General features: G+C 57.0%; 1 protein-coding gene across 1 annotated transcript in view; it reads right to left on the bottom strand.

Moving 5' to 3' along the window:
* Positions 1-2098: 2098 nt before the first annotated feature.
* Positions 2099-18176, bottom strand: part of ZC3H4 (zinc finger CCCH-type containing 4) — a 40778-nt gene continuing 24700 nt past the window's right edge. Inside the window, exons 10-14 of the mRNA XM_028087829.2 lie at positions 18003-18112; positions 10838-11202; positions 10292-10635; positions 7211-7462; positions 2099-5998 (exon numbers count right to left, since the gene is read on the bottom strand). Coding sequence (XP_027943630.1) covers positions 4479-5998; positions 7211-7462; positions 10292-10635; positions 10838-11202; positions 18003-18112 — 2591 coding nt within the window. The 3' untranslated portion in view covers positions 2099-4478. The remainder of the gene's footprint in view (positions 5999-7210; positions 7463-10291; positions 10636-10837; positions 11203-18002; positions 18113-18176) is intronic.

Here is an 18176-nt window from a genome sequence, read left to right on the forward strand (position 1 = left end):
AAATGCTACTGCACTTCATTTTATTTTATTTTTAAAAGATTTTATTTATTTATTTGACAGAGAGAGACACAGCGAGAGAGGGAACACAAGCAGGGGGAGTGGGAGAGGGAGAGGGAGAAGCAGGCTTCCCGCGGAGCAGGGAGCCCGATGCGGGGCTCGATCCCAGGACCCTGGGATCATGACCTGAGCGGAAGGCAGATGCTTAACGACTGAGCCACCCAGGTGCCCCCGGGGGGCTGTGTTCTCGTGGGTGGAGAGGGATGGGCAGATGGCTAAACATCTGACAAAGAAAGTACGGTCACATGTTCACACCTGCACAATCTAGGGAGTGGGTCGGGTCAGGTGCCCGAGGACACTGGCACGGGTGCCAATCCGACACCCCAGTCATCTTTGAAAGTGCAAGGCTCTCAACATGGCTCTTGGCCTCACTCACCAGCCAATGCTCTCTGGCCCCTTCTGTCCTCAGACTCCGTTTTTTTCCTCCAACAGTGACACTCAGGGCTCCATGACATCTTGAGACATCATCCAGCTCTCTGCAGGGGCCCCCACATCCTCCACCCACAGCCCCAGTCCAGAGCTGTTTTTGGCCAGTTCCCAGACCACCTCGTCCTTCCCAGTGCCATCTCAGCAAGGCAACTGCCCTCCACAGGGCTGCTCAGACATCCTCTCCGACCCCTGTTCCCTGTCAGCCCTGGGAGGAAGGTTCTAGCCTCCAGTCTGGTCCTTACTTTTTTTTCTTTTTTAAAGATTTATTTATTTGAGAGAGAGAGAGAGAGCTCAAGTAGGTAGAGCGACAGGCAGAGGCAGAGGGAGAAGCAGACTCCCCGCTGAGCAGGGAGCCTGATGCGGGGCTCGATCCCAGGAGCCCGGGAGACGCTTAATGACTGAGCCACCCAGGGGCCCCGGGTCTGGTCCTTACTTGAACACAAACTCTCCAGGCTCTTCCCTGCCTGTGTCTGTGGCAATGCCTTCGAGACTCTCCAGGACCTGCCAACCTCCCGGGTCCAGGTGCCAGCTCCTTTCCCCTCACAGGTCCCTGCCCCAGCCAGCTGGTCGCCTCTGCTGGAACCCAGGGCCACCCACCACACACCTGCTAGCCAAATCATCACTGTGGCTCTCAACCCCCGGGCCTCCCCCACATTGCGAGCCATGCAGGTGTTTGCATCCTCGGCTTCAGGATGCTGGATCTTTGATTAGTCTAAGCATGGAACATGAGACTTCATTGACCCTCTTGCCAGCAACCAACACAGGGAGAGCTGATGAGATCAGACAGGAAAGTATGCTGAGGAGTTTCCAGGAAGTGTTCCCTCGCTCATGAGTAAATATAGGTGTTCCTTACCTGCTTCTGCACTTGGCCAGGCGAGGCGGAGGCTGCCAGGTGCTCTCACCATCTTGCAATCATGAGGGGATAGCCAGCAGTATGAAAGCCGGCCCAAACCCGTGTGACTTTACAGTCCAACTTGACCAACCCAGAACCGCCCTGTTGACCTTCCCAAGCTGCGAGACTCCTGTTTAAGCCAGCTGAGTTGGGAGTTTTGAATTGCAGGTGAAATCATCCTCACTCAATACGGATGAATGGGAAGAAATTCAAAGACTACACCCTGAAATATTGACATCAATTTAGAGCTCACCAGCTTAGCCGGGCAACCCGTGGAAGGGCTCCATCCCTCTGACCTCACTACCTCCCAACCTCCCAGAGGCCTCACCTCCTAATACGGGGGGTGGGGGGGATAGGTGTGTTAACATCCGTTTTGAGGAGACACAGTCTGTAGTGGTCAGGGCTCCCGTTTCTTCGCATCCCTAGCAGCCAGCCCACTGCCCTGCTTGTTCACCACTGGCCCCTTCCGTGCGCTGTGCAGGGGTGGGGCCGTGGAGCACACCACTGTAACTCTGAATGCTAACACTGGCCCAAAGCGGGGGCCCGGGAACCGTGGGAGGCAGGTGCCAACAGCTAAGTGTAGGCTGTTTGGAGGCCCTGATCCCCCAGTGTCATCACGAATGTCACCCAGGGGCCAGCCACCCAGAGAACAGATCTAGGTTTTGTCATTCCCAGGGAGAGGGATGCTGGGGGCAGCACAGAGAGGCAAGACTGCAGGAGTTTTAAAATAACTGCATCCTTTAATGGCAGTAATACAATTATTGGATTAAGAGACCACAGGAGAAAGGGCAGGTGACATTTCTGGAAGACAGATAAGGAGTACAAAAAGGGGGCTGGGACAGTCATGCGATGATCATTGTAAAAATACAGTACGTTATATACATATTTGCACCATCAACTCTCAACTCTGAAGTAGTATTTACACTTTTGTTACAATCCTGGTTAGAGAACATTTTGTTTTTAAAAGCTTGGCCTGATGGCAAATGAAAATTTCGGGGGAATTCATAGTCCCATGAGGTTCTTAGGCTGAATATTCCGACAGGAGGGTTCCAGCTTCTATTTCATCCACAGATTTCGGTTTTAAAAAAGTATTTAATTTTGCTTTTACAAAAGAAAATTCTCAAAGGAGGGAGGGGAAAAAAAAAAAAAACCCATAGCCACACTGTGTATTCTTACTTATTTTTACAAACACCAAGGGCTGCAGCCCTCTGCTTCAAGGCCAACACTGGTGGCTGAAGAAAAATCTCACTAATGATTGTTTAAAAACAACAAAAACAAAAAAGACAGAGACAAACCAAACCAACCTGATCACGGCGCACTGACCCTGTGGGCTGCCTTCTCCCGCCCTAGCTTCTGGCCCCAAACTCAATAACTGTTTTCTCTTTTTTCTGGGGAGAGGGGTTTGGTATAGGAGCCTCATTCACCTCCCACCCCAAGGAGGTGGGAGGGGAAACCCTTTGGCTGGGTCATCAGGTTTCCTCATTATTAGCAAGGAATAGGTGGGGGCCTTAAGCAAGGCAGGTGGGGTGAATGGGATGAGAAGAAAAAGGCAAGAGACGGCCAGCACATGCTTACACAAAAGTGGAAAGGACCCCCGAGCCATGGGCTGGTCTCCCCAGGCCACCACCACAGGACGGGCCTCCTCCGGAGCTCTATGGACAGGGCTGGATCTCAGCCAGGGTCCTGGGGCAGGTGGGGGAGCCCTGTGCAGACGTCTCTGCTCCCATCCCGGCTCAGCCGGAGGAGGGGAGCACGATGTAGGTTTCTGGTTCCGCACCCTCCACCTGCAAGCGGGGTTCCTGCTGGGCCGTCTCCTGGAGAGGGCCCGACAGCCCCACCCTGCCCTGGCTAGTCTCCTGCCCTTTCCTCAAGCCCCCAAAATCCAATACTGTGACACACCTCTGAACCCATGCACCAGTCAGCTGAGAAAAAAACCGCACACACCAAAACCATAGGCCCTAAGTTAGACACGGTGCAAGGAGGTTCAAAGCAAGCGGAGAGTAGAAACACTTTGCCAAGAACCACCTGGGGCTCCGTCGGGAGCCTGGTGGAGTGGCCATGCCACGGATCCTTGAGCTATCCCCTGAGGGGCTGGGGCCAGCACACTGGGTGCTCTGGCTCCTAAGGACCAGGAAAGACCCCCAGCCTGAGGGGAGGAGGCATGGCCACGGCGGGACGGGACAGGACAGGACAGGACAGGACAGGAGCTAATACTGACAGAAAACACGCGAAGGCTGCCTCCTGGAGGCAGCTTTTGGGGTATGCCGCCCCACACCAGCCCTGCCACCTCCAGGTCCATCTCTCACCCTGGAGTCTTCTGATGTGGGCAGAGGGTGTGGGTCTGAGGACGAACTCTGGACGGAGGGCGGCAGGGAGGCCGGTGTGCGAATCCGGAGACAGGAGCAGATGGGGCTCTGCTTCTTCTGGGCCAGGCAGCTTCCGAGGGCTCTCTGCCTTTCTCTCAAATTGTCTCCTTCCTTCGGTCTCTGAAGCAGGTCGTCAGGGCCTGCCCCCTGCAGAAGGGATGGGGTTCTAGAAACACCTGGACCTGCTCCCATGCAGGGCCTGACCACTGTCTCGGCTTCATCTCTCCTCGCTCATGTGGGGTGAGCAGCATTCAGTGCCTTCGGACACCTACTGTTCCCTTTGTCCTCGGGGGTGGGCAGGGGGCGGAGGAGGGGCCGAGCTTTGCCCAGAAAACCCACCGGACCCCCAGCCACCAGACTGGGGCTCCAGCCTTTAGAGAGTCCCTGAACTGAGCCTGGACAGAGGAAGTGCCAGCTAGGGCTGAGGCCCAGGGGACTTGAAACTGGTCACGTGCAGGTTTTCTTGGTGGGAGCCTGGGAGCCCTGCAGCACTGACCAGAACGGACTGAAAATGGTTATATACAATTTATATGTTGTAACGAAAGTACTATTAAAAAAGAGAGAAAAAGAGAAAGAGAAGAGAGAGAGAGAGACAGACACATGGAGAGAAAAAACAAAAGGGAAAAAAAAAAACCCAGAGCCCCCCTCCCCCCAAGTTCCCAACTCTGGTTGCTGCCCTTAAATATTGCCCTGGGAAGGGTGGGGTGCAGGGAGCGCTTGACTCCAGCTTAACACTACTGGCAAAAGGGGGAGGCAGTGGGGTCAAAACCTTTAAAAACATCTTTCAGGGACCCCGCGTCCTGCTCGCCCTCGCGGGCTGGGCTATTGCCAGCAAATGGGCTCCCGGAGCCCGTCTTGGGCGTCTGTTTCACGGTCCCAAAGAGGGTGGGCACTGGCAGGCTGTGCACGCCGGGCTGGGGCGGGGCGCCCTCTGGCGGCGGGGCGCCTGGGGCAGCGGGGGGGGCCGCCGCGGCCTTGGGCCGGGGCCGGTTGTAACTGTTGTATCTGTCCGTGGCCGTGGCAGCGCCCCCGTCCGCAGAGGATTTCGCGGATTCCGGCTGTTCCAGGGCGGACTTGCGGATGAATGGGGGCTCCTTGGCCTTGGCGGCTGAGCTCTTGCCATTGCCCTCAGGGCCCTTGGGCTGGGCTCCTGCGTCGGCAGCCGGCTCTGCAGTTTTGCCACCTGCGTTGGGAGTCCTGGGGTCGTAGAGGCTGATGCCACTCAGCACGCTGCTCTGCCCACTTCCGCTGCCTTGGCCCAGCCCGCCGGCAGCCAGTACTCGGGGGTCATAGGGGGCGGTGGCTGGTGGGGAGGACTCCCCGCTGGGGCTGCCGGCTGGAGAGGATGCTTCGGTGGGGCCAGGCTTGGCAGCCCGGGAGGAGGCAGCGGAGTCTGCTGGTTTCTGAAGCCGAGGGTCGGTAGGTGCCTTCCGCACCCGGGGGTCACTGGGCTTGTCGCTGGAGCCAGGGGCCGCTGAGGGGCCCGTGGCATTGACCGTCTTAAGGATGCGAGAGAGGAGCTCAAAGTCAGGCAGGTTGGAGCCAGATGCGCCGGGCTCTGTGGAGGTGCCCAGGCGCTGTCGGGGGTTGGGGGGCCCTGTGGCAGTGGCACGGTGCAGCCTGGGATCCAGGGTGGGCATGGACTGCAGGGCTGCAGGGACAGGGGGCACCGCGTCCTGCTTGGGGATGGGCAGGGGGATCAGGTCCTCGGGGTTCCAGAGCACCGTGCGGGCAAAGCTCGGCTTGCTCAGGGTCACATCTTTCTTGATGTGGCTGAACTGCTGCAGCTGTGACCTCGGGTCCCGCAGCGGGTGCCCAGGGAGAGGGTCCAGGGGAATGGTCATGGCCTTCTCCCGCAGGGCCCGCTCCCCTTCCTCCTCTTCTGTAGGGGGTGGTCCAGACCCCTTGGAGCTGCTGGGGCCTGCAGGGCTGGAATGAAGGCTGCCTTCGGGTTTGGCGGTGGGCAGGGAGCGGGCCAGCCGAGGGTCGGAGGGCCCTGTATCTCCTGGGCCAGACCCGCTGGAAGCCTCGGCGTGGCGGGTGAGTCTGGGGTCCCGGCTGAGGCGAGGGTCAGCCAGCCGGCCTCCTGTGGGGTGTCCTTTTTGGAGGCGGGGATCCCCCAGCCCACTGTTGCTCAGGTCCCCGACGGAAGCCTGGGGTCTGCTAGACGTCTGCTGTCTCAAGGTCTTAAGGATGGAAGTGACGCTGTTCCCACCCTCATCTTCATCACTCGAGTACCAGTTTCCAGTGTCACCTAAGAAAGAACAGAGAGGCAGAGGAACATGAGTGACCGTCTGCCACCAGCCCTCTTGGACCCCCACAGCAGCCCGCTGGGTGAATGGCTCCTCTGCCTCTTACCTTGGAGAACCTGTTTCCCCTCCCTCCGTGGGCTGCCATGAACGGCCACTGAGCTCAGGTGGGTTGAGCCGCCGGGCATGGCAGGTCACCGGCTAACGTTTCTAGACCTTTCCCCGTGTGCCAGCACTGCTCTAAGTGCTTTGTCTTACTCTCACGACCACCCGGGAGGCAGTGTTGTTATCATGCCCGTTTGACAGACGAGAAAGCGGAGGTGTGGACAGCACCATGAGATGGGGGCAGAGCAGGGACTGAGCTCAGGGTCCTAGCCCAGGGCTCTGCCACCTCGTCCTCACCCCCCGTGGCCTGCGGTCCCACCATTGGCAGGCCCAGCTCTGGGCACCTGGGAGCAGCTACCACTGACTCCACTCTCACTGCGCTCGGGGTTCCCAGACACTGGCCCCCAGGCCCCTCGCAGCGTTACCATGTCCTGGGGAAGGGGAAGGGGAAGGGCAGTCACCGGCTGGGAAGAGGCGGGGCCGGGTGGGCCGACTCAGAAACTGGCTCACAAACTGGCCGAAGTCCAACCTTCTAGGCAGGTGAAACCGGAGCCACCAAGGGAGGGCGCTGTCCCCACCTGCTCCAGGGCTCCTACAAGGGCCACCCGTGGCCTCCGGCTCCTGGTTCTAGACACCATTTGTCCGCCCCATTTCCTCCTGGGCTGGATGCCATCAGATCCACTGTGTGGCACCAAGCGACCTGGCAGCTAGGACTTTTATTACTGGTTTATGTCAGCGACTAGCTGTCATCTGCTGACTTCCTGAGAACATGGTCTAGGGAAAGGGGAGCTGTGAGCATCTCCTTTGAGCCTCCTCTGTAAGGGCTCAGAAGGGAAATCCTGCTGGCTGCTGTCTCCTCCAGGGACCAGCCCACCTCCCTCCTCTATGGGATCAGGGTCTCTCTTGACCCCCAAAGACACCGAAGGGCAGCCCTGACTTCGAATTTTCTCAGGGACAAGCAATGCAGCAGCCCCAGCCTGGCTTCATGGTCCTGGGCAAGGGTCCTCCCTGGCCACAGGCTCCTTTCCAACACAAAACCCCACCTAGGCATTCCCCACCTCTCCACTGCACAGTGGCCTGGGGAAGCCCCTGCCCCTGGGGAGGACACATGCCTTCCTCATTCTCCCGGTCCTGCTTGCTGCTCTCAGCCAGCCTCCTCGCTCTCTCCTCCTCCTCCTGCTGCTTCTGCTGGATCCTCAGGTACAGGGCCCTCTGGGCTGAGGGCAGGAAGTCGGGGACACCGGCGCCCGGCTTCGGCCGGCCTGGGGGCCCTCCCTCAGAGAAGCTGTCGGGCTCCAGAGGGTGCTCGGGGAAGAGGTGCTCCCCAGGCTCCCCCGGCAGCTCTTCGTAGTGCCCGTAGTCCTCTGTGGCAGGGAAGAACCGAGGGTTCATGTCGGGAAGGGCCTCACGGCGCCAATTCCAACCCCCCTGTGCGCCCTTCACTGGTGAACCACCCCCCAGTGGTGATGGGTGACGATGTGCAGCCCGTCCCTTCCTACCCTCCCCAGGACGGTCCCCACAGAAAGCCCAACCGCAGGGAACGGAGCGGCCAACGAGGGTATCCCCACCCAGGATGCAGCCACTGAAAATGGGGTTCACAGCACGATTTAGTGATGTGGGCAAATGCTCATGAAGTGAAAACAAGACGCCACGTCATACAGATGTTTATAAAATGCAAAGAAAAGGCTTTGAAGACAGACAGAAAACAGTCCCTCTGTTTTCTGGGAATGAGATTCGGGAGAGAGAGCTGAAGCATCTTTCACTTTTGACCCCACGTGCTTCTGATTTCTTCTTATTACTGGCAATGAACGTTCATTTTACGGTTTCTTTGAAATAACCAGAAACGAAAAGCACTGCATCTCATAGTGAGCTCGTAATACGAGCTCAACCACGGTGAACGAAGACTTATAAACAGAAGGAAATAACGAAACTGTGGCTATGGCCACACGTCTAGCCAGAGACTCCTGGCTGATTCCTTCTCCTCCCTCCTTTACGGGTTCCCAAGCTCTGCACCCGTTCCTGAGCATGCTGCTGCATTTAAGAGCAGGGGGCGGGGAGGGGGCGCTCCTCCTACACGGCGTCTAGGAAGTACAAGGCTGAAGGGTCTGCCTTCACTCCTGAGGGCAGGCAGGTGCCTAGCATCAGCAGCTGACCTCCCCAAACTCCACCCACAACCAAGCCAAGGTGGGGGAGTGGCACTGCCACACGTGGAGGCTGCGCGCGTGTGCGTGTGCGTGTGTGTTGAGACAGACGATATCTGGTCGGCGCTGCCCCCCACACAGAATGTTCTGCAGTGAGGAAATGCTCCGTATCTGCACTGTGTGACTCGGCCACCACTATCCTCCCTGGGGCTGGCTACTGAGCGTCTGAAGGTGGCCAGTGTTGTAATTTAAGTTAAACTTAAAGGATGAAAATGATTTGTAATATTTCATCCACGAAGCATATAAAGTGGAAAATAAAAGGTCACCTCCTTCTAGCCCCTGAACTTCGGGGACATGTGAACTTGGTGGGCAAGCCTACGCTATGCGGCGCCCCAGCGCGGAGCTGGGCACGCTCAGCGAACAACGGCCCCAGGCCCCCCTGCACGGCCCAGAGCAAATTTCTCGAAGGCTGCACGACTGTGAACACAGTAAAAACCACTGAGCGATCCTGATACGGGAATTAGAGCCAATTACTCTAGAGAGATCTACTGTTAACAAGCTTGACGGACTTGCTTTCCCTCCACACCCAGACCTTTTTCCACATACATTTTACGTATATTTAGGAAAGACAGAGGGGCCCCGTGGGAACCACGGCACCCCCTCTCACACAGCCTGCCTTCCTCACTTGAGAACATGTCACTGCTCTCTCTAAAGCTCCTGCTCCTTGCCCCAAACACCTGCTCCCATGGCTCCGACACCACCCAGACACCACACACTCCCAGGTAGTCTCCCTGAAGCCCCTCCAGATTTCCGCACGGCTGTCAAATGGGACTCCTTGCTTAACACGGCGGCCAAAGCAGGGGTGCTCCCCAGCCAACAACTTGCCCCTCTCCGGCAGGACTTCCTGGCAAAGGGACGGCGGGAGCCTCCACCCAGTGACTCTGCCCCAGCTGCTCCTTCCCACCTATGACGCGAGTACGAGGAGGCACACCGGCCCCTGGCGCCATCTCCACACCACGAAGCCTGGCCCTGCTACTTCCTACCCTGTCGCAGCCACCTCTGCCCAGAAGCCTCCACAGCGCCCCGGAAGCTTCCCCGAATCCACTGCAGCCCCTACTATCCGTCAGCCTCGAAGGCCTCTGCCTGAACCCAATCGTTCTTCCCATGCGGCCACCTCGCCGGGGCTGTCCAAGTCCCACGCAGGGACTTCTCTCCCCCGCCTGCCCTCTCCATGCCACACAGCCGCCTCTGTTTTTCTCACCCGAGCCGCCGGGCGGGGGCCTCTGCACCTCGGCCTCCGCCCCTTCACAGCCCTTCTCAAGGAGGCCTCTGCTGACTGTCCCCCTGTGGCACCGACCCTCTTGCCACAAGCACTCCGCCTGACTTTCTCGAGAAATGATCAGTGCTGAAATGAGCTTACGCGCTCACTTATGCGTTTCTGTCTGGTTCCCTCAACTACAATGTGGCTGAGGCGAGGACCACGGCAGCCCCGTGGCAGCAGCGGGCGCACCGCCCCCCCCCCAAAGGCCGCACAGGACCTCCCTGGCTGCGGCACAGTCGGCCGACCACCGTGACCGGCACACGTCTGAGTCGTTACCAACACACCTTCTTGTTTGCGTAAGGAAGGAAGAAAAGAAGGAAGGAAGACGGTCGGTTGTGGGGACAAAACAAGCAGAGGCACAAGGCCTACACCGGCAGCTCCAAGCCGAGAACCGTCTGGAAGGAGGCCGCTCTGGAGAGGGTGCCTCCGCCTCAGAGTCCAACACCACTCTACACCCACCCCTCTGACTTCCCACGGTCCCGATTCCAGGCGCACCCAGCAAAATGTGTAAAACGTTAAATAAATTACACTGATATCACGAGACTCCTTTCAACCTCAACAGGGTAGTGAACCCCCCCATCACTGAAAACGTGCAACCACTCACGGGACAGAGATGGAATTGGATTCATGCTCTGAAAAGACTTGGACAGAGGAGAAAACCCAAGTTTTCCCTACGTTCCCCAGTGCCACCCGCAGCGGCCTCCCTAGCCCCCCAACCCCGGCCTGCGTACCTGTGTCCCCAATGAGTCCTGGCTCCATCTCCATGCCCTCCTGCTGCTGGTAAAAGTTTTCATAGAAGTTCTGGGATGGCGGGATGGGGGGCATCATTCCAGAATGTGGGGAGTCTCCAGGACCATAGGGCATCATTGGGGGGCCACCGGGTCCCATGGGCGGGCCAGGGTTCATGCCAGGGCCCATCGGCATGTCAGGGTGCATGTCGGGGTGCATGTCCGGGTGCATGTCGGGATGCATGTCAGGATGCATGTCAGGATGCATTGGGCCCCCCATTGGCCCCGGGGGGCCCATATTGGGCCCAGGGCCCATTGGCCCCGGGGGTCCTCCGGGTCCAGGGAACCTAGGAGGAAGAAATGGTGCCCATGAGAGGGGCTGCAGAGCAAGAATGGCGGCCACGCCGTTGAGGAGACACGGATGTGTCCACATGGTTGGTCCCTGAGGGCTCCAGACCAGGTTCACAATGACAGGCCCCTGGCATAGGGGAGCCTGGCTAAGGCCAGAGCCGCTCCAGCAGCCTGACTCTGGGGGCCCAGGGCACTCACCTCACACCCAGCTTCTCAGCCAGCTGGCCCGTGGGCCGCACCACGATCTCAAACAAGGAGGGGATCTTCTTGTTGTACATGTCTTGCTGCTGCTGCAGCTGCTGGGGCGACAGTGGCTCGTGCACTGGCATAGGCATCTGGGGGGGCCCAGGGGGTGGGGGCGGGGGTGGGGGTGGGGGCGGGGGGCCGCCCTGCATGGGCCTGCCATTGGGAGAGGTCGGGGCCGGGGGCCCGGGGGGCCGAGGAGGGGTGGGCAGGAGGCCCACGCCCGGGGGTGGCTTGGGCAGGGGGTTGATGCCCTGCTTCTTCAGTTCCTCCACTTCCTTCTCATCCTCAGCGCCCGCTTCTGCATCGTCAGCCAACATCTGCGGGTGAGAACAAAGAGAGAGAGGGCCGGGAGGAGTCAGGGAAGGCGCTTCCCACATGGGGAGACGAATGTTCTGAGGAAAACCCAAAAACACAAGCATAAAGTCAAGGAGCACAAAGCCTCTTTGGCACAAAAATCATCATCCCACGCGGCTGCCGCATCCACTCTGTGACCCTCTGGCGGGGGGGGGGGCACTCCTGTTTGCAGCAAAACACACATAACACAAAAGGTATAGCTTCCCCCTTCTAAGCAATTCAATGGTATTAAGTACAGTCATGAGGTTATACAACCACCACCTGGACCTAGTTCCAGAACTTTCCCATCACCCCAAAAGAAGGCCCCATACCCGTTAGCCGTCACTCCCCCTCCCCTAGACCCTGGCAACCACTCATCTGCTTGCCATCTCCATGATCTGCCTGTTCTGGACAGTTCACGCAAGCAGAAGCACACGCCGTGGGGCCTTTTGTGACTGGCTTCTTTCACTCAGCATGCTTGCCAGGTTTACGGGTCCTGTAGCATGTTGCTGCCTATTTCCCGGCTGACTAATATGCCACTGTCCTGTTTGGATTGTAAGGGCCTCTCACTACACTTGTAATCAGACCCTGAATTCTTACCCTGAGCCACAGGGCCTGACAGGCAGGGCTGGGTATCTGGAGAGGACAGGGCTGCACCACTTGGCTTCAGTTGTTTCCATGGCACCCGGGACTCCTCGACCCTGAGGACCCAGCCCCGTGCCAGGCCCATGGACAGCTGATCTCCCTCCCCTGCGGCGCCCGAGTTGGGACCAGCTTTCTTCCTGGGTGTCTGTCTTTCCCTCTATTCCTAACAGTGGCTCTGTGTCCCCTAAATGGTGGGATCTCTTACTAAAGGTCAACTCAGTGTGACTGTCCTGATCTCCTGTGTTCACTGATGGAATACTATCAACACCCTTCAAAGCACTGCCCGAGCTCTGTAAGATTTTACGTGTAGCTGTGTTCCAGTTGATTCCTGGTTCACCCAATGGCTGTCAACGCTGTAAGGGCAGGACTATTTCGTGCCTGGGGCCCAGCACGGAGCAGGATACAGGGCAGATGAACTATTCAAGCAGAATGTCTCACCAATTAGGATCCCGTGCAGAAAAGTTAACACAGCAGTCTTGACTGCTTTTTTTGGAAGGACTGCTTGCAACCTTGGTCTGGGGCTGGTGTCTGGGAACCTGGATTTCGGGGGGAGGGGCCCCCTAGTATTCCCTAATAAGAGGTGCTCACTGGAACTAAACTGTTTATACAAACAATGCGCTTTCTGCTGACACACACCATATCTCCTTCTGGGATTCTGGAATTTTGGTACATGCCAGGCAGAGGCGCCACCGTGGGCATTGACCAAGCCTCCAACACGCATCCCCAGTCGAGGACATTCCTCAAGTGCTGTCACAACCTGAAGAATTAAGCACAGCCCTCGTGACTGCATGGGGTGAGGACTCTAGGAAGACGGTGCCTGGTTTCTCCAGCTTTTGCCCATGGTGGCTACCCGCTTGGTCCCAGGCCATCGAACTGGGCCTGGGTCATCTCAGGGACCTCAGCAAAGACACCTTAGTGCATCCTAACCTGGGGCTTGGAGATGTCCCAGCCCTAGCATCTCAGCCTCGGCACTAGACAAGACCACACCACTGCTCCTGCACCCAGGGATGGTGGGAGTGCAGGTGGTGGGAGCAGGGCCTCTAGGAGGGAGTCAGGTGGTTCCCGGCTTTTCTCTCTCCTCACCGTCAGGAACAGTATCTGCACCCAGAGACAGCAGGGTCCAAGAGTGCTAGAATACTTCGACAATCGATCAATGGAAACCTTTGTCCCTTAGAGCCCTGCTACTCCAGGTGCAGTCTGAGTGTGAACCAGGAGCACAGAGGCACCTACTGAACTGGAACCACACTTAACACATGCCTAGAGCTGTGTGGGAAACACTGCGGAACCAGCAGTGTCTTTTAGCACTGCTCTCAGTGGGGAGCCAAGCAGGCGCAGGCCCCGTGTGCCTCCCTGCCCCCATGTTCTGCTCGCTTCCTGCCCAGTGAACTGGCCCCTCGGCCCCTTCCGGTTCCTCACCCAGGCATGCAGCTGCTGCTGGGACCGACACCCTTGTTCAGCACGTGCTTCTCTCACTCTTTTACTTCCTGTCACTCACTCTAGGGGCCGGTCAGGGGTCACCTCCTCACGGAGCCTCTGAAAGTCAACCTGTCAGAGTGCCTCTGGGCTCCCCGCATGTTCCCGCCAGCGCCCCAATCCTAGTGCGTAATCAGGATCTGCCGGGGGACTGGATTCATCTCCACACCACTAAATCCCCAATGCCCAGGACAGTGCCCGGCAGAAGCTAGGCACTGCCACACATTTGCTGGATCAGCGAGCAAAGAAGACAAACAAATGCATCTCCCTCTGCATTCCCTGGACTCCAGAGAACAGGGCTCGCTCTTTAATATCAGGACAGAGGAGGATGGGAGAGGTGAGGGGGTTGGGGCACCTGGGGGCACAAAGAGTCAAGTCTTTGGCTAGCCTGGCTCTGCTATTTGGTGTTCTTCTCGAGGCGGGGAAGGGGTCTCCTCTGCACACTGCCTCGCCTTGGCCTCCCCCTCCCAGGCCCCGAGGACCCGCCCACCCTCAAGCCTTCAGTTACTGCCAGCTCTGAGTGGAGGCGCCCAGACCCATCTATCTGCAAAGCCGCTCTGCCCTGTCACGCTTCAGTCCACGTGCCTTCCCCTCCACCGCCGGCCATAAGGGGGAGGGGGGTCTTGTGAATGATGGCCCCTCTACTTACCGAGCCCCAAGCCAGGGTCAGGGTCCCACTCCCACACACTGTTCCCAAGCTACTACCTGGACCTCCTGAGTGCCTCACCTGCCCTCCACGACCTCACCCTCCATCCTGGGCCCTGCCACCTCTGGCCGGGACTCTGCCCTTGCCTCCCCAGGTAGTCTCTGGTCTCTCCCACCACTCTCTGAGCACCGACAGAGCAAACATCAATCACAAACACGGCCACGCCTCTGCACCACTAGATCCTTCCAACAACAGCAACTTGATGCCCTCAGGTAGAAGGCAAAACCTAACAAGGTTATACACCTCATTAAACAGGAACAACCTTGACCACAACTTCCTCCCCTGCTGTGGAGGGGGCGGCAGCTCTGGCCGCTGAAAGGGCCACACTCACTTCGCCTCCCAACCTCACACCCAGAAGGCCCCGCTCCATCCCGCCTACCAGTGTGACCTCCTCTGCTGCCCTGGGGCGGGGCTCTTCCTTCAGGGGGCCTCCTGACACCTGCCCCTGCTGGCCTCCGAGACCAGGCCTGCCTGTCGTGACCAGGCTTCTCTGTAGCACCCACCAGCCGGAAACACCTCAGCCAACGTCCCTTTCCCCTTTAGACCACCAGCCCTGGGGAGCGAGGCTATGGTGATGGGGTCGCTGCGGTTTGCCAGCACACGCTGGGCACTTAACAAACGCACGATTAACGGGACAACCGGAGCTCTCACCCACGGGCTGCTCTCGGTAAGTGCTGCCGCCGCCCGGTGAGTGCGCCCCCCCCCCCAAGCTCTGACCTCCGTGGGCCCTGCCCATGCCCGGCAGGAGTCTCTGCACACACAGCCTGCTGGCTAGAGGGAGGACACGCCCCCACCCCCAGGGCTTCGCTTGCCTCGTCCCTCGCTCAGACCCCAGCTCAGGACCCAGACCAGCTCCCCGAGCTCACCTCCTTACCCACCACCTCCCACCTTGGGCCACGGTGTCACTGTGAGAGCAGAGACTGACCCGCGTTTGAGGTCAAGACAGTGACACGCGAAACACATTAAAACATCATTCCCACCAGAAAAGCTGAACCCAAACTGTCTGTGCAGCCCTTGCCCAGAGACTCGGAGAGGGGCATGTCTGCTCCAGACCTCCCGTTAATCCGTTCCCGGGCCTCTCCACCCGCGAGGACAAACGCTCCCTGTTCCCTCTCATCAGATGAGACAACCAGGGCCCTCCTCTACCAGGACGGATCCTGACTGATGCCCAAAGTTTCCAAAAGCCAAGGCGACCTCTCAGCAGAAAAGGACTGTCAACACCTGCAGACACGCAAAGGCACATGAGCCAAGACTCATCAGGCTAAAGAAATCCATGTGTATCAGTTGGCTAAAAATCCTGTTTCTGCCCTAAACTGGAAACAATCCAGATCTTCTTCATCTGGTAACTAGACAAACTTAGATCATCCACACAACAGAGTACCACTCAGCAGCAAACAGCTATGAACTGCTCTCAACAACGTGAGCTCTAAATGAGTTATGGCACGTAAAAAAACTCAGACTCCGAAGATTACATACACACACATATGTTTAAAAAGCTACATACTGTAGGGCCACCTGGGTGGCTCAGACGGTTAAGCGTCTGCCTTCGCCTCAGGTTATAGTCCCAGGGTCCTGGGATCGAGCCCCACATCAGGCTCCTTACTCAGCGGGGAGCCTGCCGCTCCCTCTGCTTGTGCTCACTTTCTCTCTCTCTGACAGACAAATAAAAAAATAAAACCTTAAAAAAAAAAGGCTATATACTGTATAAACCTACTCACAGAACATTCTTGAAAATGCAAACTATAGGGACAGAAAACGGGTCAGTGCTTGCGGAGGCTAGAGAATGGGGAGGCGTTGACTCTATAGGGGCACAGAGTTTTGGGGGTGATGGAGGAGTGAATTTCCTCCATCTAGATGTTGGGGTGCCTACAAGACTCTGTCAAACTCACAGAACTTTACATTAAACGGAGAATTTTACTAGATACAAACCATACCTTGACAAACCTGACTATAAAAAAGAAAAGTGTAAGGGAAGATTTAAGAGTAAAGAACCAAAATGTGTGCAACTGACTCTCAAAGTTCAAGGGAAAAAAAACGCACACGCATATGTAAAATAAAATGAGAGAACGTAACAAAGCAAATAGGGCAAAATGCTAACAGATGACTCTGGGTGGAGAAGCAAACACGCTTCCAAACCTAGAATGGATGGCTGGAAACCAACATGTGCACAGACAGAAATGTCTCTGCAAAGTGGGAAAAAAGAGCTGAAGGAAGGAAGGAAGGAAGGAAGAAGAGACAGACTTTTCGGGAGAAGGTGGCCAAGGCCCAGGGGTCAGTGGCATCACAGCCTGCACCCAGGGGCCGCCCCGAAGCCCCAGGCCCCAGGCCCGGCTGACAAGCTGCAGCATGAGGGCTGACCGGATGCCTTCATCAGGGTTAACCTAGGTCCTTCTCAGAATGTATCCTCCGTTTCCCTTTCTGACCACCGAGATTCAATTCCGGTATGGTTTTCTTCCAGGTTCAACACTCATTTTTCACCTACTGAGACTTGCTTTTAGATCAGGGAGGATACTGATGCTTTAAAAACATTTATAACTGGAAGCTGAAATGTGCCATTCTGGTTTGCTTTGGGTTTTTACAAGAGCGTCTAGAGCTGGGCTGACCAAGGTGGTGGTCACTGGCCACGTGTGGCTACTGACGCTCGAACTGCAGCCAGTCCAAATGATATGGGCTCTAAGTAGAAAATTAGCACCAGATTCCAAAAACACAGTAACAAAAATAGTAATAATAATAATACAAAATGTCTTAATTTTTCATTATTACTTGCTGAAATAATACTTTGAACACGGACAGACCAGATTAAATAACATACACTGCTTGAACTAAATTTCGTTGGTTTTTTCCTACTTTAACGAAGCTACTAAAAAATTTAAATCACATACGTGGCTTGGCTGTGTTCCTACTTGGACAGCACTGGTTTAGAACGCCAACTCTAAACCTCCAGCAGGGGGCAGTGCTCAGCCAGCTACTGTTCGGCTCTCCATGTGAGAAAGGAAGCCACAACCTTCCCCCTCTCTACCCCGTCAGATCACCAGACTCTAGAGATCTACTAGATAGGAAATCCTATTCCTCGGGCACTAAGTTCCCCAGAGGGCCTGGTAAGAGAACAATGTTTCCCACTGCACTGCAAATGAGCAGCAAGTCTTTTCTCACTCTGCCTGTGCAGTGCTTCCCCCTGACCCCCAGGGTGGCCTGGGCCACAGCTGAAACAGGGCAGTCACTGACGGACTCCCGAAACTGCCCCATGTGCTACTCACAGATTCAATCCTTGCCATTCTCAAAACACCGGCCAATGCCTCAAACCTTCTGTGCACCAGAAGGCAGAAAGCCTTCATCTGGAAGGACCCGTGTTCTCTCTCACCGGTTCCCCTGCATGTAATTTTAGGAACCCGAGGACAAGAACTGGGAGCCCCCGGAGTCCTCACGACTCTTCAGGGAGAACGACAGATACCAGGATGAGTTTCGAGCCGACTGGGTAGGAAGGCCTCACATTGTACCGGAGAGATTTCTCCCTCCAGAGAACCTCCAATCTCCCTGTCATAGAATCCTTAAGCCTGGGGAGGAAACGTTTGACATTTCCATCAAAATACAACCCACCCAAATCTCATCCTCCTCCCTGTGCATCATGGGCTCTCTAAAAGATAGCTACCTTGGTTGCAGGCAGCATTCCTTTTATGTAGCATCCTCTCCCTACCCCCCGCCCCCGCCCCCGCCCCGTGAGAACTGCCCTGGCCCCTGGCCGGAGAGAAGATACAGGCATGAGGACCTCAATTCTCCCCGCAGAAAAGAATGCAGCCCTTCCTCCCTCCCTAAAACAGCCCAGCTCCCGATCAAGGCAGGTGGGAAGTCTGGTCCCACACAAAAGCCAGGCGGACACGTGGTCACGCCAGGTCAAGGGCAGGCACGCCCACTGGCTCCCCTGGAGGCAGCTGTGTGGCCCCTCGTTCCCGCCAACATTACCTTATCCAAGAGCTCTCTGGTCTCCTCGGTCAGGGGGTCATGGGAGAACATGCAGTCATCACCATTAATGCAGTTCCCGGTCGTGTGGTACAACTTACAGGGAAAATCACGTTCAAGGCATGTTAAGGCAAAAGCATCGGCTCCTAGACCCCAACCCTTCCCCCCCACAGGGCA

This window comes from Eumetopias jubatus, unplaced genomic scaffold, assembly GCF_037043125.1.
Source record: "Eumetopias jubatus isolate StellerSeaLion01/CBP00866 unplaced genomic scaffold, mEumJub1_p1.0 scaffold_10, whole genome shotgun sequence".
Lineage (NCBI taxonomy): Eukaryota > Metazoa > Chordata > Mammalia > Carnivora > Otariidae > Eumetopias > Eumetopias jubatus.